This window comes from Marmota monax, unplaced genomic scaffold (genome assembly GCF_021218885.2).
Source record: "Marmota monax isolate L192 unplaced genomic scaffold, Marmota_monax_Labrador192_F-V1.1 WCK01_AAM20220418_F8-fsc00116, whole genome shotgun sequence".
In the NCBI taxonomy this organism is placed as follows: domain Eukaryota; kingdom Metazoa; phylum Chordata; class Mammalia; order Rodentia; family Sciuridae; genus Marmota; species Marmota monax.
The window spans coordinates 1082113-1108092 of NW_026695220.1; the positions used below are offsets into that span (position 1 = coordinate 1082113).

Here is a 25980-nt window from a genome sequence, read left to right on the forward strand (position 1 = left end):
GTCTCCTTTTGTTTTCAGCTTTTTATCCAAGTGCTTTCCTCAAATGTAGTCAGCAGGCTTAATGTTTTATGTGGAGATGCAAGAAATGAAACAGATTAATGTAATACTAACTGCAAACAGAAGTAATCACATGCTATGTTTCCATTTAGACCTGAAAAAAATAGGTCTCAAATTGAGAAAGTAATTATCCACTGCATCATTTATCAGGCAAAATTAACAGATTAAGTCAGCTGCAAAATTAACAAAAGATGACTTTTTTTTCCCCCCAAAGAAATACTGCACTTATAAAGAATCAAGATGACTAGGAACTACTTCACTCTTACTGAGAAAATATGTTCTCTAAAATCATAGACTACCAAAAACTTTGTTGTTTGAAAATTTATCAGAAAGACAAAAGTGAGCCTGTCTCTTGGCTGGAGATGCTACATCACTCTGACATAGAGATCCAACTTCATATTTCAAAGCTAGTGCACAGGATACACGTAGGGAATTTCTGAGTTCAACATTCCCTGTATTAGGTTTGTAGTTTTCAAGTTAACAAGACCTTGGGCCACTTTGCAATCCACACACAACATCAAACCTTTTGCACACAGTCCTAATCAAATTGAATCTACTAAAACATTAAAAATTTCCTCATTCGGGCTGGGGTTGTGGCTCAGTGGCAAAGCGCTTGCCTCACAAATGTGAGGCACTGGGTTCGATCCTTAGCACCACATAAAAATAAGTAAACAAAAATAAAGATATTGTGCCAATGTATAACTAAAATAAATAAATAAAATTGCCTCATTCCTATTTCACCTATTTCTACACTTTCTTAAAATCTTACAATCATGCTGTCTTATCCTTTGTATGCGGAGATGTCCCATAGTTCCTCAGTTGTATGAGTTTGCTCATTGTAAGCCATGGTCAAAATCTCAAAGGTGATTTCTGAAGCTACAGAATTATCAACTAGAAGTGGCCCTAGGCTATTAAGGCTAGGGGGGAAAAAGTTTTAAAAGAATGTTCTCAATTAAAATTTGTTTTCATAAATTTCATCTATTTACTAAAATTTTGTGGTAATATTGAAAAAGGTGGGCCATAATTTTGCTAAGGCAATATCTGAACAAACAACGAAGAAGTATTTTAATCACGTTTATCTTTATATAGACCAAATATGTCCGTAAAAACAAAACTCCCCCACCAACCCCTCAGCCATTCCCTCTGAGAGGAACAGCAAAGAGGGGGCGCAAGCGCAGAAGCCCAAGGTCCTTTCCCACTCAGCGCCCACGCTTAACTACAACTCCCAGCATCCTGCGAGGTGCGGGGAAGGAGAGCCAGAGGCTTCGGAGATAGCGGGCCAGGGAGGGCCGCTCCTCCTTCTCTGGCGGTTTTGCACCTGGTTGAGCTTGACCCGAGTTCCCGTTAGAGATAACGCTGTGGCCAGTGGTGGTGCCTTGAGGCGGTGCAAGGTGGGAAGGGAAGTCGCGGCGGCGGCAGGGACAGCAGTAGTGGTGGTGCTGTCAAGCCGTTGGAGAAATGGGAGACCCAGGGTCGGAGGTGAGTAGCAGAGCCTTGGGCCTTCGCGTTCTGGGAGCCGAACCGCGGAGGGTTTCGAGATTGGTGAGGTTGAGGCCTGTGCTCGGCCGCAGCCTCGGGGCGCTGCGCCTCAGCATCTAGGGCGGAGCGGGGCCTTCGGGCCTGCTGCTTGCGTGCGCCGGGAACCGGCGGCAACAATGGCCGCCCGGCCGCCCCCGGCCCCTGAACTGGCCCCGAGTTCCTGCTGCCGCCGCTCTGCCCCGGGAGCCCAGCGACGGCTGAAGTCAGGATTGCCCTTGGGTAGCGAGCTTGCATCCCTGCTCCTGGAGTAGGTGGGGACCTTCTGAGCCCTGGTCACTCCTTTTCGAGGGCCATTCACTACAGCTGCACGACGCCTTAGCAAAACCGAGCTCCCTCGACTCAGTTCTTCGTGGCGTTTGCGTGCGTTTGTGCTCAGTTTCCGTCCAAGCTTTTGTCTCAGTCGTCCTTTTTGGAAAAATCTCTCCCTACAAGTGTGTGGCTGAATAGATAAGCATGTTTTGGCTTATTTTTGTAGATAATAGAATCTGCCCCTCCAGCTGGGCCTGAGGCGTCTGAATCAACTACGGATGAAAACGAAGATGACATTCAGTTTGTTAGTGTAAGTAGCTACTGATAATCGGGCTTTTCCGAGAGTAAAAGACTGTGTAAGCCATTGTGCAGTTCTACTGACCTGGTCATTCATCATTCAACGAATAGTAAGGATGTCTTCTGGGTGGTGGACACTGTGGGACATGGTGTAGGATTAAGGAGTTTACCAGGGAAGGTATCTGAGCCACCACAATAGCCATCACAAAGAGCATGGCCTATTGAACGTGTTGGGCTCTTAATGAGGCCTCCGATGCCCTCATTTGGATCCATTTTATGATTACTCTAGACAAAATTTTGGTCTCTGTAAACTTACAGACTGTGTAATTTTAAATGGGGGCAAGAATGCCTTCTCAAAGGTGACACACAGGACTAGGAGGGAGGGCTAATGGCAGAGAGGTGGAAAACAAGGTGTGTAGGAACTCAGCTTGAGGACTTCACTAACCTCTGAGATCATCATGTTACAGCATAGTGCAACAATTGCACATAATGAATCCTGCATCACCAGGAGCATGCTATCTTTTCTGTTTTTGTCCTTTGCCACAGGCAGTAGTTTTCAAGTGTTAGGAAGTAGAAACTTTCAAATTCTTGAGCCCAACTCCAGATTTACTGAGTCAGAAAGAAATTCAAAGTCGGGCTTAGGAATCTCCATTTTTTAAACAAGTTCAGGACATTTGAATCTCTGAACACACTTAATAAAACATTGATTTGGAAAATGGAAGGAAATGCCATAAATATTGTGGGATGATTTTCATTCAGTGCTATTAAAGTTTTACAAAGGCTTTGCTTATCATAGTATCTCAGCTACCTAAAAACAGTTCTGCCTCAAAACTGTTCTTTTACTGAGTTATGTGATCAGTTAGTTTGGTATTAAGTCTGTATAGTTTTTCTTTATAATAGAGTGCCTGTCTAATGTTTGTGTGTTTTTAGTGGCTGTAGTTTAGGTTGACTTTGGAAGTCACTTATTTCTTTAAGTCAAACAAAATTTGCTCCCTGAAAATTATGTAGTTAACATTATTGTTTGTTCTATAAGATTTATGTAGAAAGTGTTCACAAAATCATATCTTTGGCATTTTTAATAATATAATTTTTCAGTTGTAGATGAACACAAATCTTTTATTTATTTATTTTTATATGGTGCTGAGGATCAAACCCAATGCCTGTGCTAGGCAAGCACTCTACCACAGAGCTACAACCCCAGCCCATCTTTGGCATTCTTTTAAAATAATTTTTTTAGTTATAGATGAACACAATATTTTTATTTTTTATGTGGTGCTGGGGATCGAACCCAGTGCCTCATACATGTTAGGCAAGTGCTGTGCCACTGAGCCACAACCCTAGCCCTGGCATTCTTTCTTGAAATACGTGAATAGTGAATATGGTGTTCTAGTCTTGATACTTAGAACCTTTATAAATTTGAGGGTACCATGAGAAGTTGTATGCTTACTCTTCACTTTTGTGATTAGTTAAGTGATGTAACTGGAAATCGAAGAGTCATAGTTTTGTTTTGTACTGAAAAAAGTTGGAAAGAGGATGTCATGGGTCTTTAGGAAAAATAATTTTGATTTTTCCTGACTATCCCAAGAGTGATTGGGATGGTATGATCTTGATAATGTTTTGTGCAATTCTGAGTAGGAATGACACACATCATCTTTATGATCTGTCTGCCTTACTTGAGAAACACAAAAGCAATCTACAATTAAGGTTGAAAAATAAATAGGTGTAAGTTTGTGTAATACCCTGAAGAATAATTATATTTTAAGTTCTGACTGAGCTTATATATGACTGAGCTTATGTGGGGGATTGTTCTTAGGCTCCTCTCTAATACCAATATCTGTGAATGCTCAAACCCTTTATGTAAAATGTCCTAGTATTCCCCTATAACCTCTGCGCAATCTCCTATAGGTATAAATCATCTCTAGATTTCAAATAATAACAAATACAATGTAAATTCTATGTAAGTAGTTGTTACATTGTATGGGGAATAATGATAAGAAAAAAATCTTTATGTGTTTGGTGTGGACACTTTTTGATTAAAGAAGTTTTATTTTATGAAAAATATTATCAATCCATGGTTGGTTGAATCCATAGATATGGAACCCATGGATATGGAGGGTTGATGTGTTTTAAATGTAGAGAATCATTTGCATCTTTGCAAAAAAAGTCTTGAATAGATGAGAACCTCATATTTTATCCTGTTCCAAATAGAGGATCAAAGGCTTGATGGCTTCAGATGGGAAATAAATGATATGCTGTAAAGGAAATTGCATATCAGAAAGTACTTAAAAAAAATTCCTGTTGTATTTGTGCATTATTATTATTGTCACTATTATTTTTTGTGTGGGGATCTAACCCAGGACCTCAAAGCATGCTGAATGAGTGCTCTACATGCAACCTCCTGTTGCATTTAAGTGGTGCCAAGAAAAAGACAATTGACTTTAATTCTATTTTAAAATGCATTTAGATACAGAATCTATTACTTTATTCTGTAATACCATCCTATAGTCCACTAGGATATGCTTTTTTTCTTTTTTAAAAATATTTTTTATAGTACTATCTATTACGGATTATACGCTGCTGGATTTAGTTCTTTGCTTGGGGGTTATACAGATACAGAAAAGAATGTTAATATGTTATTTCTTGATATTCTGATTTTTATTTCTTAGTTGTTTCATATAAATCTTGATTTTTTTCACCCCCCTAGATTTTATTCTACATTGTGTCACAGCATCCTTTTTGTGGTCTGCTAAGTATTCAGCCCCAAATTAAACGTAATATACTGAAATAAAGGAATGACAAAATTGATTGGGGAATACAAAAAGAGCTCTTATCTTTGATATAAATTTTATTGAACTATAGTATGCCTTTAGAAAAAAATGTATATTTCCTCATTGTTCTCCTTGCCATCACCTTACTTTAGTACCATATTAGCCTTTTCCTGGATTGATTATTTGGATTATCTTACTTGTATTTGCTCAGTACTCTTCTATATGATCAATCTTCTTGAAACAGAGTTCTCATAATATTCCTATCTTAACATTATTTGTTGATCTTTTGTCCTTGGATAAAGTCTAATATTTTAACCTGAGGTATTTATGGCCTCATCTATGAAGGAAAGTATTGTGTATGTAAAGAAAGGATAGAAAAAAATTAGTTTGATGTTTAACAGTTTAGGGGTAGTGTGGGTGAAGAAATTCATGAATTTTGGCTGGGGTTGTAGCTCAGTGGTAGAGCACTTGCCTAGCATGGGTGAAGCATTAGGTTTGATCCTCAGCATCACATAAAAATAAATAAATAAAATAAAAGTATTTTATCCATCTATAACCAAAAAAAAAAGGGGGGGAAGAATCATTGAGTTTAAGGTATCTCAGACATTATTGATAACTGTTCCAGTTTTAAAATGCTGTACTATTAAATCCATGTCTTTTTTAATACTCTCTCTGTACTGTTGCCCATTCCGAAAGGAAGCCACATGGCTTTATTCCTCTGTGTACATTTAAGCTCTTTGTGGCTGGCTTTTGTCATTATTACATATTTATTTACTCTCTTTTTCCTGTGCCTCTTTTGTTTCTGTTTATTCTATGCCATTTGCAAGATTTCTTATTCAGAGTAATTTTTGCAAATTTTAACTAAAACAAACAAAAACTCCCCACTGATTGTAAATGTGAGTTTAATTGATTGTTAATGACATAAATTTACCACTCTCTTTTTTAGGAAGGACTGTCGAGACCTGTTCTTGAATACATTGATCTGGTTTGTGGTGATGATGAAGAGTCTAACATGCACCATAGTGATGTAAGCACATTATATTTCTGTTTCAGTTCTTCTAGTAAGTGTAATAGTGTGCTGGAGGTCCTTGAACTGTATTATAAGAATCTATTGTTAGATTTTTATGGAATTTCGTGAGTTGATTATAAACATAGCCGTTATTCAAAATTAAAGTATATAAATATATGGTATACATTATCATTACATTTAACCTAATACTCAAACTCATCATATCCTAGCATCTGTATACTTGAAGTTATTTGCATCTGTTGTGTCTGTTGGATAGAAATGCCACACTAGGTAGTGTGCTGGTACCACAAAAAAGGAGTATTTACCTCATGGTAATTGGGAAAATAGAAATCAGGGCTTGATTTGTTATTTGTTGGTGGTCTAAACTCAAAAGATAAAATGTTAATCCAGATTAAATTTCAGAATGTGATATGACTCTTCTTAACTGCTAAAATGTGTGTAGCACAACAAATTGAGGAAATTGCCTTGTGATATTGAAAACTGTTAATTCAGCAAAGATTTGATGTTGTCTATGAAAAATGAATGGAAGTCTAATATATGTCTTCATTGTTTCATTTTCATCTTATTCATTTTTGTAAATGAAAATACCACCCACTCTTCATATTGGATTACACTCATTTGCAAATCATGTGACCTGTGTTTCTGACTGAATTGGATCATAATGAAACATTCATAGTCAGATTTTGTGATACTGTTGTTGGCAATAGACGTTTTTTAAAATCTGATAGTGGATTTTTCAAGAAATAGCAAGTGACATTGAAGTTATAGGTAAAACTGAACATCAAGGTAAGCATTTTAGTTTAAATTTTATTTTTAAAATTATTTAAATAAATTACTAAGAGAACATTTTACATTAGCCTTTCAAATGTTATCATGAATTTTACTTATACATGTAAAATTATTTTTCAGGTTCTATTCCCTAAAATGCCAAAACGACAGGGTGACATCTTGCACTTTTTAAATGCGAAGAAGGCTAAAACAGACACAGAAAGTAATGATAGGAACAAAAATCATTGTGGACTGTCTAAGTCAAAGGAACCAAATTTAGAATGTATTGAACAACCAATCATTGAACAAAAGCCATCATGTTCATCAAAGGAAGAAATAGATAATCTTATGCTTCCAGATTGTTGGAATGAAAAACAAGCATTTATGTTTACAGAACAGTATAAGTGGCTTGAAATTAAAGAAGGTAAATTAGGATGTAAGGATTGTTCAACAGTTCGGCATTTGGGATCGAAAGCAGAAAAGCATGTCCATGTATCCAAGGAATGGATTTCATATTTAGTAACCCCTAATGGCAGTAATAAAACTACCAGACAAGCTTCTTTGCGGAAAAAAATTAGGGAGCATGATATATCTAAAGCTCATGGTAAAATTCAAGATTTAATAAAGGAATCAGTTAATGATTCCATTTCTAATATAGTGCCTAAACAAAATAATAAAAATATTGATGCTACTGTAAAAGTTTTCAATACTGTTTACAGTTTAGTAAAACATAATAGACCTTTATCTGATATTGAAGGGGCAATAGAATTACAGGAGAAAAATGGAGAGGTCAATTGTTTAAATACCCGCTACAGTGCAACAAGAATAGCAGAACATATTGCAAAAGAAATGAAGATGAAGATATTTAAGAATATCATTGAAGAGAAAGCCAAAATCTGTATCATAATTGATGAGGCATCTACAGTTTCAAAGAAAAGCACCCTTGTGATTTATCTCCAGTGCGCAATTCAGTCAGCTCCTGCACCTGTTACATTATTTGTTGCTTTAAAAGAATTAGTATCAACCACAGCAGAGTACATTTTAAATACATTATTGACTACTTTAAATGATTATGGCTTTACAAATGAATATTTGAAAGCAAATTTAATTGCATTTTGTTCTGATGGTGCTAACCTGATACTGGGAAGAAAGTCTGGTATAGGTACAAAATTGTTAGAAAAATTTCCTGAAATCATTATGTGGAACTGTTTAAACCATCGATTGCAATTGTCACTTGATGATTCAGTATCTGAAATAAAACAAGTTAATCATTTTAAGATATTTCTTGATAAAATTTATTCTCTTTATCATCAATCTAATACAAATCAAACCAAGCTAATAGGATCTGTAGCTAAAGACCTTGAAATTGAAATTATTAAAATTGGTCGGGTAATGGGACCAAGATGGGCTGCATGTAGTTTACAAGCTGCTACTGCTGTATGGCATGCATATCCTGTATTATATATGCATTTTTCTAATTCTTATTCTGGTTTGGCAGAGAGATTAGCTAATACTAATTTTTTACAAGACCTTGCTTTGATGATTGACATTCTTGAAGAATTTTCCCTGCTTTCAACTGCATTACAGTCAAGAGCAACTAATATTCAGAAAGCACAAAAATTGATCAAACGAACCATAAGAGCTTTGGAAAATTTAAAAATTGATACTGGAAAATATGAATCACAGGTTGAAGATTTGATTAAGTCAGAGAAGTTTAGAGATATTCCATTTAGTAAGAATAATAAGTTTAATGCTCTTCCTAGGAATATGTTGCTAGAAAATATAATTCAACACATGAACTTACGCCTTTTTTCTGATAGAAACCATGATGAAAGTATTTTTAATTATTTTGATTTGCTAGAACCTTCCACATGGCCTTATGAAGAAATGACTTTACCATGGACAGCTGGTGAAAAAAAATTATCTCATTTGTGTGAAATTTTAAAATACAAAATTGATTTGAATGATTTTCAGGAATTTATAAATAATAATATAAAATCAGATAATGTTTCAATTCCTACAACTATACAAAAAGCTAAGAAGATAGTTAGCACTATCGCAGTCAATAATGCTGAAGCTGAAAGAGGTTTCAGTTTGATGAATATAATTTGTACAAGGGTGAGAAATAGTTTAACAATAGATCACATATCTGATTTAATGACAATAAATTTATTGGGGAAGGAATTAGCAGATTGGGATGCAACTCCATTTGTAAAATCTTGGTCAAATTGCAACCATAGATTGGCCACAGATACAAGAGTTCGGCAAAAATCAACAAAGGTCTTCTCTGAGAATTAGCTGGCTATAAGAAACTTTCAGTAAAAAATATCCTTTATGTTTTTATCATTTGTAAGTTTTGTGCCACACATCCTTTACATACTTAAAAGTGTTTTTGAAAGCCAGTTAAACTATTATCAGCATTTTGCTGTTTAAATGACATTCTTTAAAGAGATAAAGCTGATGATAATTGTTTTTTAGAACTGTAGATTTTTAGAGTTTGACCCATGTCTGCTAGAATGGGTCATTATATATTCCAAAAAGTCTTATATAGAACTTCCAACCATTTACACTTTTTGCACTGTTTTATATTAAATAAGAATACAAAAAAAAAATAAGTGACTCACATCTAAGTTCTAAACCTTGAAGGTTTTATCAAATAAAAGAGAAATGGGATAAAAACTAAGCCTTTTGGCTCTAGTCTTTCTCATTTTTATACCTGCACTATACAGTATTGTAGCCACTAGCTTCAGTGACTGACTGACAATTAGACACTTGAGTTGAGTTCGTTAGGACTAAGGAAGTAAGAATTACTTAATTTTAATCTTGTAAAAACTGAAGCAACATAAAATATTTTTCTGCATAACTTTTTTGGGAATACATTTCCCTTTGTTACCTTGCATAAAATATGATTTTAGTATGCTTGTCAAACTTCTGTATCATTTCTAATATTACATATAAACATATCACTAATTAAGTCTGACAACAGACAGATCAATGCAAATTATTTTTTCTACAATGATGTAACATTATACCATGTTTTTCCTGAACGTATTATGCAGACCACAGGAATTATAGTGATACTTATGTAAATCAATTGCTGATTAAATTGAAATGCTTATTTTGATTATAATTATTTTTCTAGTTTTCACATGAATATCAACAAATTTTTAAATTTAAAATGAAGACATACTGAAAAAACAATAAGTAGAGATGGAGAAGCTAGTATATCAGTAACAGCTAACAAAAAGAAACTGGAAGAAGGTATATTGCAGATTTCATGATGAATGGCAATTGCAGTTTGCTATGGCAGAAAAGCAAGCTGATAATTAAGAAAAAATTAGATATGAATGTATTCATATCTACTTTGTATTCAGAAAGTGCAAAATGAATTAGATAAATTACCTTTCTAAGGTCAAAAAAAGAATTAAACTAGCACATTGTATCCTCACAGATATGTACTCCTATGTATCAATTAAAAAATAAAATTAGTCATCTGAAATCAGAATTAAATGTCTAACAAGACAAATTTTTAACAATTTTTATAGGATCTGAGCTTTTAAGTTTGGCCTGATGAATTTAAAACAGCTTGAATTCTTGCATTAAAGAGAACTAGTTTTTAGATGGATTAATAGTAAATTATGTAGTTGTAGAAATTGTTAGAAAATTACGAGCAAAACCTAAGATAGTTTATAAAAACATGCAGGAGCTGGGCACCATCACATACCTGTAATCCCAGCCTCTTGGGAGGCTGAGGCAGGAGGATTACAAGTTTGAGGCCAGCCTCTGCAACTTAGCAAGACGCTGTCTGAAAACAAAAAGGGCTGGGAATGTAGCTAAGTGGTAAAAATGTCCCTGGGTTTGATTCCCAGTACTTGAGACAGGCACGCAGGGCCTTCAGTTAAGCCATCAATTGCTTATACAGTATGTACCTAACAGTATCAAAGATTGATTGAAAATCTGAAAAGTTGCAGATAGCTTTAGGTGAGTATATAAGAGACACTTCCCAATTAATAATCCTAAGTATATTTTATCTCATAGGACTTAAAAATTATAAGGAAGTAATTTAAATTCATAACCTAAAAAATAATCATGCAGCTGTTTTTTTAGTCTTTTACATATGTCATGCAGCATCCAACACGGCCCAACCCTCCAGCTCCACCTGTTCTTGGGGTTTTAGACTTCTCTGTCTATGTGGCCATGTAAGCTGAGTCTTCAAAATGAATTTCTTAATACACGCATGTGCCATGATGGGAGTTTCAACTAGATGGGAAAAAAAAAAAACTTTCACAATAAAGAACACTCTGGCTAGGTGAGGTAAAAAATTGTATTTCTTTGGAATTTCAAAATAAGCCTGATGGGGGCTAGGGATGTGGTTCAGTAATAGAGCATTTGCCTCTCATGCAAGAGGCCTTGGGTTTAACACCCAGCACCACACACACACACACACAGAGCCAAAGAATAAGCCTGGTGTTTTCCTTATTTCTTTCTGTTTTTTTGTTTTGTTTTGTTTTTGTTTTTAATACCAGGGATTGAATTGAACTCAGGAGCACTCAACCACTGAGACACATCCCCAGTCCAGTTTTGTATTTTGTTAGAGACAGGGTCTCACTGAGTTGCTTAGCACCTCACCATTGCTGAGGGTGGCTTTGAACTCATAATCTTCCTGTCTCAGCCTGAGCTGCTTAGATTGCAGGTGTGTGCCACCATGCCCAGCTTCCTTATTTCTTTGTTCTATTGCATGATGCAGTGTGAAAATATTTTTGCTCAATTTTTTGTTTTGTGTTTTGATATTGGGGATTGAACCAGTGGTACTCTTGGCCATTGAACTATATTCCCCAGCCCTTTGTAGTTCGAGACAGAGTCTTGCTAAATTATCCATGCCGATACCAAACTTTCAATCATCCTGTCTCAATCTCCTGAGTAGCTGGGATCATAGGTGTGCACCACGATACCCAACTTGTGCTCATTTTGTTTCTTTTTTTTTTTTTTTTGAGAGAGAGAATATGAATCTTTTTTGTAGATGGACACAACACAATACCTTTATTTTTTTTATGTAGTGCTGAGAATTGAACCCAGGTCCCACCCGTGCTAGGCGAGCGCTTTACTGCTGAGCCACGATTCCAGTCCCTGTGCTCAGTTTTTTGAAATGGGTTCTATGACAAGTGTTATAGAACATTTAAGTAGTTGTTCACAAATGCAGACAGAGTGGCAATGAATTAGGGCAATGAATTTAGTGATCTTACATGCTCTACCAGTTGGTGAAATTGTGGAAGAGTTATACAAAATTTAATGTACTTTTAACTTCAGCTCAGGATTTTCTTGAAACAGAAATGGGAGGAGAATACTTAATAAGAACAGAAATGGTAGTTTTGTTTTCTCCCCAATATCACATGGCATATGAAGGATCTAAATTTGAAGTTCTAAGGCTAGGGAAAAAAACTTTGTTTTTTTAACTAGACAAATACTAGAATTTACATTGAAATCAAATCTTTAAACAATGAAAATTAGTAAGAATCTTACACTTTTTCTTATTCTTCTTTTTGTGTGTGTGTGTGTGTGTGTCACTGAGAATTGAACCCCTAGCTACTCTACTACTGAGCTACATCCCCAACTCTTGTTTTACTTTTATTTTGAGACAGGGTTTCACTTTGAGGCTGGCTTCAAATTTGTGATCCTCCTGCATTAGTCTCTGGAGTCAATAGGATTAAAGTACTATACCATTGTACCTGGCAAATAATTTTATTTATATATCTATCTTATTTACTTATATGTGTGTGTGTATATATAATACTGGGTATGGAACCCAGGGCTTTACACATGCTAACAAAGCACTCTACCACTGAGCTATATTCCCAGCCCACACTTTTTTTTAGTGAGGGGGTTCCAGGGACTGAACTCGGGGTACTCGACCACTGAACCACATCCCCAGCCCTATTTTGTATTTTATTTAGAGACAGGGTCTCACTGAGTTGCCTAGTGCCTCACTTTTTGCTAAACTGGCTTTGAACTTACATTACAATCCTCCTGTCTCAGCCTTCTAAGCTGCATGTGCCATCACGCCTAGCACATGTTTGTTTGTTTGTTTGTTTGTTTTAACATGAACCAATGTGTACAAGATTTTAAATGTATTTGAAAGTGTTATGGAAATTTACTACAAAAACCACAAGAAAATTTTGAAAACTCCTTTATTGATGTATTTAGAGTTGCTTTTCAATTTATTCAGCCAACTCTGAAATCAGTGTTAATACTAAATTGGCGTAAAATTTATTGAATTTACTCAAATGGTTTCAAAGTGATAATGCTTTTGGTCTGAAGTCAAATCAGTTATTTTTAAAAAGATGAATGGTATATATTCATACCTATAGACTGAATTTTATTTGTTTTTGAAAATTAACTTTTACCTTTAGCCTATGTGATTTTCCCATGTTAAAAGCCAAATGTGCCAGGCGCTGTGGTGCGCACCTATAATCCCAGTGGCTCTGGAGGCTGAGGCAGGAGGATCTTGAGTTCAAAGCCAGCCTCAGCAAAAGCAAGGTGCTAAGCAATTCAGTGAGTCACTGTCTCTAAATAAAATACAAAATAGGGATGGGAATGTGGCTCAGAGGCAGAGTGCCCCTGAGTTCAGTCCCCAGTACCAAAAGAAAAAAAGAAGCCAAGTGACACCTTACTGTTGGAAGTTGTTGAAGTTACTTATTGTGGGTAGAAACATCCTGTCAAGTGAAATAGTTTTATAGGCATGGGTCTTCTCTCCCCAAAAGGGTGGGTAAAATACATTAATTTGGCTAGGGCATAATATTTAAACTTCCATAAAGTGCTCATCCACTTTGTGATTTGTACATGAAAAGTCCCAAAATAAAAATGGCACTTCCATCACGAAAACCCTTTCATCCTTCTTGTCCTAAATAAACTAAAGGGCACTGGTTAGTATGGGGATCTTTTGGAATTTGGAAAGCAGACAGCTTTATAAAGTTGAAACAGCAGCAGCAGCATCCATAAAATATAAACCAAAATCTTACTGTTTTTTTTTTTTTTTTTTTTTTTAAAAAGGATGGGCTGGGATTGTGGCTCAGCGGTAGAGCACTCACCTTGCACATGCAGGGGCCTGGGTTCAATCCTTAGCATCATGGAAAAATGAATGAATGGAATAAAGGTATTGTGTGCAACTACAACTAAAAGATAAATATTTTTAAAACATAAAATAAAAAGGGATTTTTTTCAGCATGGATATGAAAACTAAAGTAAAAGAATAACTGTTTGGAATAATTTGAGTATGTGACTCTACTTTTTCACTTGTGACTTTATGAAATTTATACACAGATCAAGTATTCGTGATGAAAAAAGGCATTTGGAGGAATTGATATATGCTTTAAGTGTAAAATACACATTGCATTTTAAAGACTTAGTATGTAAATTATCACATTAATTTATGTTGATAATATGTTGAAATTTAGATACATTGGGTTAAATAAAATATTAAAATTAATTTTACGTATTTAGTTTTACTTTAGAAGTACATAAATTGCTTGCATTGTAGTTCTGTTGGTCAGCACTATTCTATATGGTATTTATCAAACCCAAGTTTCTGCAATCTAGACCTTACTTCTGACTTTAAGATCCATAGCCAACCATCTTTTCATCATTTTCACAATCTCATTCCATAGGCAATTCAAAGTAAATATACCCAAAGCTGAATTCATCAATCCCTTCGTATATCTGCTGTAGAGAATGGCTCAACCACCTTCTTGTCACTCAAACTAGAAAGAGAAAACATTTGCAAACTTCTTCATCCAGCTTGCTGTGTCTCTTCCACTTCTCCCACTGTAGTTATCTTATCCACACTCTTGGTTTTCTTTCTTAGAGTACTATAATAGCTTCCTAACAAGCTTCCCTGCCTTCATTCTTGACATTTCTTAATCTATCCTCTACAGAAAGATGAGAATGGCCATTCTAGATTACACATTTATACTTTTGTATGGTGCTAATGATTGAATCCAGGGCCTCCCATATGCCAGGCATACCCAGCCCACATTTATTCTTTTAACTTTTTTTTAGCTGTGTTGCCCATACTGGCCTCAAACTTGCAATCCTCCTGCCTGCAAATCCAGAGTATCTGGGATTACAAACCAGGCATACATATATCACCACACCCAGCTTTCTTATAACTTTTATTAGGCAGTAAGATATTCACTCAACAGAAAACCCAACTTAAATCACTTAAATGGACTTATAACCTTGTATAACAAGAAATTTGGAGATGGCTGTGGGTTTTTTTTCTGAGTAGTTTAATATTGTCATTGGGAGGATTTTGGTCTTTTCCTCATGGGAAAGATGGCAGGATAGGTGACATAGTTTTAGACCTGCTTGATTTAAGCCAGCATGGTAAAAGGTGGAGCAAGTCCTGTGTGAATCAGGAAATCAAAAGCTTTGTTAGAAGCTTTTCCAAGTAGGAAAACACTGGCCAGAGTTGTATTAGCATGACCATCCTTATCGCAAGGGAGACTTGGGATGTGAACTTCTACCTTCCTTAGCTTCAATAGTAGAGATAGGTAAGAGAGAAAAAATTGGGAATGGATGATAGCCAGTCTATGAGATCTATCATGTTCCTCTCCTGAAAATCTTTCACTGGCTCTCCACTTCCTTTAAGATAACTGTATTCAATGTTTACTATAAACTTAGAGTTAAGTAGCTGTTTCCTCCAGCCAGTACTGAGCTCAGGTAGCTCCCATTGGCCTAGTTATGAAAAGGCAATTTAAAGATGATCTAATAGGACCTCCTTATTTTATATGTAGTGAAACCATATTTCAAGAGATTATGATTTCAATAGTCATAAGTTTTTATTTTTTTTAATGAACAGATAACCAATGCTATATAATTCTTTGTATTTCCTATCTTAATGTCTTGGAGACTGAATTTTTTTTTTTTTTTTTTTTTGATGCTTGGAATCCATGGAACCCAAGGCATGCTAGGCAAGCATTCTACCACTGAGCTAAATTACTAGCCCTGAAAATGTGATTTTTAAAATCATAGTCCACCTTTTTGTGTGTATGTGTGGTATCAAGGATTGAACCCAAGGGTGCTTAACCACTAAGCCACATCCCCAGACCTTTTTATTTTTGAGACAGGGTCTTGCTAAGTTGCTTAGGGCTTTACTAAGTTGCTGAAGCTGGCTTTCAACTTTTAATTCTCCTGCCTCAGCCTCCCAAGCCACTGGGATTACAGGCATGCACCATGGTGCATGGCCCATCTTTTAATATCTAGGTAACTTTGGAAAGTTAGTTGATAGCTCTGAACTTCAATTTGTTCATCCTTCAATGAGGATAATAATAATTATGTCATGAGTGGTTCCAGGTTTTGTGGGGCCTATTGATTATTGAATTTGGCACCCATTTTAGGGGAAAAAACCCCACAAAATTACAAACACACCAAATCATGTACAATTGAAATATTTATTTACATGAAGGAAATAAGCTTCATAAGATTTAAAAATTAATATTATAAAATATAGAGGAGAAAGATATATGATTTTTTAATAATTTATACCACCATAATATTTTTTTCTACTTTTAAAAAATTTTTTAGTAGTAGATAGACATGGTGTCATCATTTATTTGTTTTTTTATGTGGTGCTGAGAATTGAACCCAGTGCCTCACATGTGCTAGGCAAGCATTCTACACTGAGCCACAACCCCGCCTCTACTTTTGATGTACATACACTTGATTTTATAACTCATTTTTTATAGAGGAATAGAAGGATAATTTAGAGTATCTTCTAGAATAGTTAATGGAAAATTGCTTTTTATTTTTGATAGTCTACAGAAGTTTCAAATTCTCAACTCTTTATTTCTAATTCAATGTAGTTTTTAGAATTGTCAGATTCAGGGAAACTTCTATGGTGTGTCTTTCATACCTGAGCTGTAAGATATCAGGGTATTTCATGTTTTCTGTTGTGTGACTGCTCTTAAATACTCTCTGAATTGATCATAGTATTGCTAGGGGACATTCTATAGTGAGATGGCAAGTAATAGTGTAACTATACATGGAAGAGATGTCAAAGCACAAAAACATATTGCAGTCCAGCCCTTAACAAGATCTTGGAAATGCCTACTGTGTACTCCAGGGTCATAACATGAGGGGAAAGTATGAAGAACAGGCAGTTGACATATGACATAGAAAGAGACAGCAGTCTTTAGTGGTTATGGTTGAAATATCTTATTTTTATAAATTTAGCACAAATTTGTGAGAATATAATGCTATGGCCCGTTTTTTCAAAGGTATCCATCAAAGTAAGCTTCATTGGTTTTACAGTGATTTCTGACCTCCATCATTAGATGTTTTGGAGTTTGTTTTTGTTTTTTAGTACTTGGGTCTCAGTCATGCTAGGCAAGCACTCTACCACTGAGCATCACCCCAGCCCTTTTTAGGTTATGAGACAGTACTGGGTAAGTTGCCTAGGTTAGACTCAACTTTAAGTCCTCCTACTGTAGCCTCTTGAAGGTGTTTTTTGAGTTCTAAATGAGGAAAGGCAGATTTAGAAATAGCTAGGCACTTAAGCAATTAATTAAATGTTTTCTAAAAATGTTAAAATTCGGCTGGGGTTAGGGCTCATTGATAGAGCACTCACCTGGCATGTGCAAGGCCCTGGGTTCTATCCTCAACACCACATAAAAAAAAATAAAATAAACAAAATAAAGGTATAAAATGTTAGAATTATGGATAATTTTAATGTGAATGTTGAGTATGTGTATACAAAGGGATGGGCTTTGTTTTACTTTGTGTAAATTTCTCTAATAAAAAGTTTTTGTAGGGGCTGGGGATTGTGGCTCAGTGGTAGAGCTTTTGCCTAGCATGTGTGAGGCACTGGGTTCGATTTTCAGCAAAAAGTTCTATCAACAACTAAAAATATATATATATAAAAAGTTTTTGTGAATATTACTTGATCCAGGTGTGGTGGTGCATACCTTACCCTTAGCAACTTGGGAGGCTGAGGCAGAAGGTTACAAGTTTAAGACAAGTTTCAGCAATTTAGTGAGACCCAGTCACAAAATTTTTAAAAATACAAAAAAGAATGGAATGTAGCTCTTTGGTAAGGTGCCCCTGGGTCCAATCCCCAGTACCAAAATAATTATAATAATAAATAAAATCACTTTGAAGATGGATGCATGGGTCTATGCCTGTAATCTCCAAGAGGCTGAGGCATGAGAATCATAAATTTGAGGACAGCCTCACCAATTAGAAAGATCCTGTCTCAAAATAAAATTTAGAAAAGTGCTGGGGATTTAACTCAGTGTGTTTGCCTAGCATGTGCTAAGCCACTGGTTCAATCCCTGTTACTTAAATAACTTAAAATTAACTGTTTTCTATGCTGGAATTCCTGTAATAGATTATATAATCCCTAACTCACCTCAATAACAATAGTATGATTAGAAATTTGTAGTTTTAAGCAAAAAAAAATCATAGTAGGTACAAAAATAACATAACAACTATTTATTAAAATGGCATAAAACAATGACACAAATTTATCCTACTTGTAAAAATTTGCTTTTTTAAGTTATATTGATCTGAAGCAAAGCACCTTCAGTGTTTTTTTTGTTTTGTTTTGTTTGGTACCAGGGATTAAAATCAGGGACAGTCAACCACTGAGCCACATCCCCTTCAGTTTTAAGTCTAACATTGGACTTATTGGAGAATCTGCAACCTCCCTGACAGTGAGCATATAGAGAGATGTGCAATGATAGGCTATAGGCCATCTGTAACATTCTTGGATTCTCCTGATGGAGCAAGAAGCTTGGTGAAGAAGCTGCATGTGGATTCCACACTAAATATAAATGATGTATCAAACTACTAGAGAATTTCTATCAAATAAGTGTGCAGCATGTTTCCTTTGGAGATGCCCATTTTCTCATCCCCAAATACAGTTGTGGTATGAAAAAAAAAAACAAAAGGTATATTTCTTCTAAGAGTAAACATTGAAGTGATAAATAAAAGTAGAAATTGGTGTGTATTTTTATGTTATTTGGATGAGAAGGACATTCTTAGTATAAAGATAGTGCAGCAAAAATGCCAAAGAAGAAACTTATCAGTGTATGGGTTCCTGCCTGTGTGTTCTGTAGTTTTCCCACACACAAAGGTGTAGTTCCATTAAGAATCTTACCCCATGGTGGAGGTGTGGTCAGCATTTTTATCTGTTCTGTAACAACATTGTTTCTTGTGAATGTTTTTCATATACATGCATTTGTCAATTTTATAGCTCTTTTTCATGTTATTTATCCCCCTTATAAAATCTTATGGATATTGAGCTATCACCTTTTTTTTTTCTTTTTCTTTTTCTTTTTTTTTTTTTTTTTTTTTGCTGCTCTGGAGATTGAACCAATGACTTTGAGCATGTTAGGCAAATGCTCTACCACTAAGCCATATCCCCAGCCCCACAGATGCTTATTTTTTAGTGGCATGCATTTTCCTGGTCCAGCAATTTGTAGGTGGGTTCTTGGATTGACAGAAGGCTCCAGGGTTTCCTTCCAGGTTTTAAATATTTGAGAGGCCCTCATTTTGTGGTAACAGGGACTGGTGGGTATGGGTTTTCAAGAAAGTATTTTATGTAGCTCTGATTTCTCTGGTTGTCTGATCCAATCTGAGTCTGGAATGGTTTCTGTCAGTCCCCAGGCCCATTAGTAGCTGTAAAGGACAGAAGCTCTGCAATTAAAGGTGAGCCATTCGCTTTCAGGCAGTATGTTTTTGCTAGACTTTTCTGAGATGTGCTGCTTAGAACCCTCTAGATAACCCTGTGCCTTTTCTCTCTGCATCTCAACCTTGTGACTTCTGAAGTTCAGCTTGAGACAAACACACAAACACACCAAATCATGTACAATTGTTAGATTTATGAATTAAAGATTTTACATTACTTGATAAGTTCCTCCTTTTCAGGAAGTATAATTTTGCTGATGATTTCTGAATCTGCCACTGATGAGAAATCTTGATATTCATTTTCTGTATTTTCTTCTCACTTTTAATTTTTCCTTTGGATTTTCAGATTTTATGGTACCTATCTGCTGAAAGAAAAAAAAAGAGGGACAATATTTTTTAAATCTATGTTTTGTTTCCTATTCTTGTTTCTTGTTTGGTGTCTCTAAGAGTAGGAGAAGAAAGAGTAAGACTACCTACTGTGTGTTCATACCAGAGTGGTACATCCTGTGTAACTATACAGAAGCCTAATACAACTCTGAGTCTCATTCTTCTCTTCAGAAGCTGTGTACCCCTACTTCTTGAGGCTTTTTAAATCTTTTTCATTGATATATTAGAATTGCCTCTTCTACCTCTTTTTCATATGTTGTGCTGGATACATGATGGATACTTGTAATTTTTGCTTCTGGGAAAATTATTTTTACTTTTGGTATAGTTTCTATATGATTTCCCATCACATTTCATCTTGTCACTTTTGGAAATTACAGTTAGACTGGGAATCAGTTATCATGGACTGAATCTCTCTGTGTCCTATCTTTTTTCCTATGACTTTTTTTAAAATCTTTTTTCTGTTTCTGGCAGATTCCTCAACTATATAATTCCCAGTCTACGATATTTTTAAGCTCAAGTATACATTTCTGGTTACCAAGAGTTGTTTCTTGTTCTATGTTTGTTTCTTTTTTCATTAAGTATTATACTTTTTGCTTAATTGTAGGATCCACTTTACTTATCCTCTGAAAATATTAGCAGTGTTTTGTTTAGTCTTGGCGCTGGGGTTCAAACCTAGGGCCTTGCACATACTAAGCATTTGTTTTACCTCTAAGTTACATCCCAAGCACCAATATTAGCTTTTTAAAAAATATATATTTTTAGTTGTAGATGGACACAATACCTTTATTTTATTTTTATGTGGTGCTGAGGATCAAATCCATTGCCTCATACTTGCTAGGTGAGTGCTCTCCCACTGAGCTACAGCCCAAGCCCCCAATATTAGCTTTTTAAAATATTTTTTGGGCAATATTTTTTTACTGAAGTTTTTTTCTCATATTGAATTTACTTTGCTGTCTGGGGCATTTCTATCTGATCCTTGGATGTTCTTTCATATACAATGACTTTTAATATGTGTTATTGGGTGGAAAGCCAGTAGTTTTGTTGAGGTATCTTATATATTAGTCTGATGTTGATTATTTTTGTTGATACTGAGTGTTCTCCAGAAGTTTTCTTAGTTGATAATATTTTGCATACAGGCCATGGAAAAGGGACTGAAGTAACAATGTTAAAAATAGACTTTCAGCTGGGTGTGTATCCCTGGGCTGGGGAGGCTGTCCTTGCAGTATTACAAATTCAAAACCAGCCTCAGCAATGTAGCAAGGCCCTAGGCAACTTAGCAAGACTCTATTAAAAAAAAAAAAAAAAGGACTGGGGACATGGCTCAGTGGTTAAGCTCCCCCTGGTTTCCCCTGGTTTCAATCCCTGATACCAAAGAAAAAGAAAAAAGACGTTCAATGAATTCTATTTCCAGCTTTTACTTAGGTTCACAACTACACATGATGTCCAGGGTCTTATTTGAATTCTTTTAACTTGATGCGGAAAGTGCCTTGTGAATAGATATGTGGAGATGTGTGGGATGAAGGACTTATAATTCTTGAATACAGTCTTTCAACCTCTCTCTTTGGTATGTGGCACCTGACCTCCATCATGGATTGTACATAGTATTATGATTCCTGGGTTTCCTGGGACAAATTGGTTTCTTTTTTTTAAATATTTATTTTTTAATTGTAGTTGGACACAATACCTTTATTTCACTTATTTATTTTTATGTGGTGCTGAGGATGGAACCCAGGGCCTGGCACGTGGGAGGTGAGCACTCTACCACTGAGCCACAATCCCACCCCGACAAATTGGTTTCTTCCTATGCCCTGTGGAATCATTATTACTTCACTTAGTTTTCTCAAATGTCTACTAAAGATAAAACCAAATAATACCTACCTTACAAGGTTATTGTATGGATTAAATAAGGTTATGTGTGTAATATAACATCTGCCATGGAGTAATAATTTTATAAATGGTAGTTATTAGGGCCTGGTGCAGTGGCACATCTGTAATCCCAGCGGCTCTCAGAAGGTGGAGGCAGGAGGATCGCAAATTCAAAGCCAGCCTTAGCAAATTAGGGAGACGCTAAGCAACTCAGTGAGACCCTATCTTTAATAAAATACAGAATAGGGCTAGGGATGTGACTAAGTGTTCTAGTGCCCCGAGTTCAATCCCTGGTACCCCTCCCCCCAAAAAAAAACTCACAAAAAATTTTTTTAAAAAGGTAGTTGTTAGTATATTTAGCTTTTCAATAACCCAGAGAGTCCTTGCTTTATTGATTCCCTGGGTGATAATGCCAAAAACATCCATTGCTGCTTTGGGAAGTATTTCTTTATGTTCATTTCAGTAAAATATTTGGAAGAAAAATGAAATAGGTTAATGCTTTAATCTGTCATATATAGTGTCTTAATTACTAGTGATTTTTGATAAATTATTACATCTAATAGTTAAAATTATCTGTATTTTTCAAAAGTATTCAGACTATTTTAATAAGTATATTAATCCAGATTAGCTTTACAGTTTTTTTTTGAGGCAGGGTCTTGCTATATTGAAATATGCATATAAAAGTGCATGGATTAGGTCAGGGGCTGTAGCTCAGTGGCAGAGTGCTTGCATAGCACATGTGAGGCACTGGGTTCGATGCTTAGCACCACATAAAATAAAATAAAGACATTCTGTTAAAAAAAAAACAAGCAAATGATGAAAAAAGGAAAAAAGAATTTAAAAAAGGTGCATGGATTAAAGATGTATAGTTATGATTTTCTATAAAACCAACAAACTGTGTAATGAGAACCAGTATTCCAGAAAACCCCTCAGCATCCCTTTCCAGTCACTAATTTAGTCACTATTTCCCAAATACAACCACTATCCTAATTTCTAATTTTATATTATTTAAATCTTTCTCTATATAATGTGCCATAATTTATTTAAAAGTTCACTAATGATGGATATAGTTGTTTCCAGTATTCTTAAATTGTTACATACAACATCACTAGGAATATCTTATGCATGTGCTATTTCAAACACTTGCAGATGCATCTGAAGGAAAATTCCTAGGAATGAGTATTGTATTATAAATTTTGGTAGATATTTCCAATCTTTATGCCTTTAACTTCCTTTTCTTGTCTTACTGCACTGGCTAGAATTCCATCACTATGTTGAATAAAAGTAGTAAGAGTGGAAACCCTTGTCACCTTCTTGTTCTTAAGGGAAAAGTATTCAGTATCATATCATTAAGTATAATGTTAACTATAGTTTTTTGAAAAAATTTTACATGAATGATAGGAAACAAAAAGTTTACAAACTGGAAAGGAAGAAAACTTGTCCCTATTTCCAGATGACACAATTTACTTCATAGAAAATCCCAAAGAATCTACAAACAAGCAAAAAATAATCCCCCCAAAACCTAAAACTAGAAAGTGAGTTCAGTAAGATTGCAAGATATAAAATAAATATAGAAAATTGAGCTGTATTTTTATGTTCTAGCAATAACCACATAAATGCCAGGTTTAAAAAGCAATACTATCTACTGTTGCTTTCTCTTAAAAAAAATATGAAGAAAGAAAGAGAAAGGGAAAAAAAATAAATGCTTAGGTGTACAATTAGCAAAACATACAGGACTTGTATGCTGAAAGCTGCACAATGCTGATTAAAGAAATCACAAGTCACAGAAAATCTAAATAAATGGAAAGAAATATTGTATTCAAGGATCCAAATACTCAACATAGCAAGAATGTCCCTTCAGCTTGAACTTTTTAATTATGTTTGAATACTTATTTTAGTAGCTTTCCCAGGATTTTTTATACAAAAAATATGTTATATGTGAATGGAGATATACTTTTACCATCCAATATGGATGTCTTTTATTTCCTTTTATTACCCAATTTCCCTGTCTTGCATAATGTTGAATAGAAGTATTGAAAGAGGATAAAGCATCCAGTCTTTAACCTATAGCTATAGGTTTTCCATAGATGTCTTTTATTAAGTTGAGAAAGTTTCCTTCTAGGTTTATTGTCTTTTCCTTTCATCATGAAAAAAATAAATTGATAATACACTGAAGATATAATACATCTTAAAGATGATCATGTGATCTTAATTTTTTTAATTCTATCAATTTAGTGTATTAATTTATTTTTGGATGCTAAACTAACCTTGTATTTCCTGGTAGAAATCTCACTTGGTCATGGTTTATAATTCTTTTTACTGCCAGATTTGGTCATGTAGTATTTTGTCGAGAATTTTTGTGTCTACATTTCAGAAGAGATATTGCTTTAAAATTTTCTTTTCCTGTGTTTTTTCTAGTTTTGTTATCACTATAATATTGGCCTTATAAGATAAGTTGGGAAGTGTTCCCTGCTCTGCTGTTTTTTGGAAGATCTTGTAAAGAATTGGTGTCTAGGGGCTGGGGTTGTGGCTCAGTGGTAGAGCACTTGCCTAGCACATGTGAGGCACTGGGTTCAATCCCCAGTACAACGTGAAAATAAACAAAATAAAGGTATTGTGTTCATCTACAACTAAAAAATATTTTTTAAAAAAGAATTGGCATTCATTTTTATATAGTTGTTTTGTTGAATTCAGCATTCAAGCTACCTGGCCCTGGGCTTTTTCTTTGTGGGTAGGTTTATAATTACAGATACAATCTCTTGTTAAAGCTCTATTAAGGCTAGTATTTCTTCTTGAGTTATTTTAGTAGTTTGTGTCTTTCTAGAAGTGTATCCATCTTATATAAGGCATTATCTGATAAAAAAATGAAAACAGTTGAATTTGATCTATTTTGTAGACTGGTATATGAGTGTAAACTGAAAAAAAAGGTTAAATTTTATTTTAGTTGGGTATCCTGAGAATATTTTGAAAAAGTACATTTTAAAATTATAAGTCTAGGGATTAGTGATAAAGCTAGCTAGACTTTGGCTGCCTTTTCTAATTGATCCTGGATTCTTCACTTCACCCATTTTCTTCACTGAGTTTTCTTCCTCAGTTGTGTTGATATCTCCTTGAGTTAGTTCTGCTTCCTCACATGTTGAAGTATAACATTAGAGAAACATGCAGAGGCAAGCATATACAACAGGGAAAAGGGGTAACATAGTCTTCTCCTGGGAGGGAGAAGAGGGCCATAGCTGGTATCCCCAAATTTGAGGTGTTCTGCCTGTTTTTTATGTCCTAGGCTTTCTTTGTTCTGCTCTCTTCCCCTTATCTCTCTCTTTCCTGTGACGAGGTCCAGGAGGCGCTCAATGGGATGGCCAAAAGGTGAGAAGCGGTTGGAGGAGGGGGTCATGGATGAAGCAGCCCAGGACACATGAATTAACAATTTTATAACTCCATGTAGGGAAGAGCAATTCCTGGAACAGGTTAACTTAGCAACAGTTTGGAGCTGGGGCAGATTATCTTGCTAGGGTGGAGGAAGGGCTTTGAAGGCTGTTCAGTCCCTCAGAGAGCAGTCTCCAACTTCACAGGCTCACTCAAATTGGCCTCCTAAAGCTGTCCTGACCTGATTTACCTATCTATACTGACTGCCTGTCTAATTCTGGCTTCAGTGTTAGCACTTGCTAGGGCTGCAAGACTGAAGCTGTTATGCTTTGGATTTTAAATCCAAACCCAAAGCTCACATGTTAAAGGCTTGGTCCACCAGGCAGCACTGTTCAGAGGCACAGCCTTTGGAAGGTGATTGGATAGTGACCATTCTACCCTCATCAGTGGCTTAATCCATCAGTGAGTTCATAAAGTAAAGGAAGTAAAGCCTATTTGGAGGCGATGGATCCTGGAGGAATGCTGGGGAAGGCTACATCTGTCCTCTTGTCTCTTCTCTCTGGTTCTTGTTTGCCATGTGGTGAGCCAGCTTTCTTCCACTAGGCACTCCTAACTGATGTTCTTTCTCATCACAAGTTCAGAAACAATTAAGCCAAGTTGACTGATGGACTGAAAAACCTCTGAAACCGTGAACCAAAATAAACCTTTCTTGCTTTAAATTGTTTATCTTAGGTATTTTGTCACAGAGATAGAAATCTGAGTAACATACAGGAGGAGATTTTAATAAGGGCACTTCACATTCAATTCTTCACCTAAACAGACCCCCCTCCACCTCCTCAATGAGAAAGAGACAGAGACAGGGCCAGGGCCGAGAATAAGAAAACAGAGATATTATTTTCTACCTCCTTGCCTCTAGGGCTAAAACATAAAATTATCAGTGAGCTTCTCTTTCACAACCATTAAAACTTTTGTCCC

General features: G+C 35.5%; 1 protein-coding gene across 3 annotated transcripts; it reads left to right on the top strand.

Moving 5' to 3' along the window:
- Positions 1-1271: 1271 nt before the first annotated feature.
- On the top strand, positions 1272-14191 carry Kiaa1586 (KIAA1586 ortholog). Of its 3 annotated transcripts, none has more exons than XM_046432553.2 (4): positions 1272-1536; positions 2072-2155; positions 5857-5937; positions 6850-14191. In XM_046432553.2, the coding sequence occupies exons 1-4, from the start codon at positions 1516-1518 to the stop codon at positions 9004-9006; spliced, it is 2343 nt and encodes a 780-aa protein (XP_046288509.1). In that variant the 5' UTR covers positions 1272-1515; the 3' UTR covers positions 9007-14191. The 3 variants fall into 3 exon arrangements, with proteins under 3 accessions (XP_046288509.1, XP_046288510.1, XP_058431208.1); XM_046432554.2 differs by lacking the exon at positions 1272-1536 and adding an exon at positions 6617-6726 and having other exon boundaries at positions 2102-2155; XM_058575225.1 differs by lacking the exons at positions 1272-1536; positions 2072-2155; positions 5857-5937 and adding an exon at positions 5944-6726.
- Positions 14192-25980: the final 11789 nt, after the last annotated feature.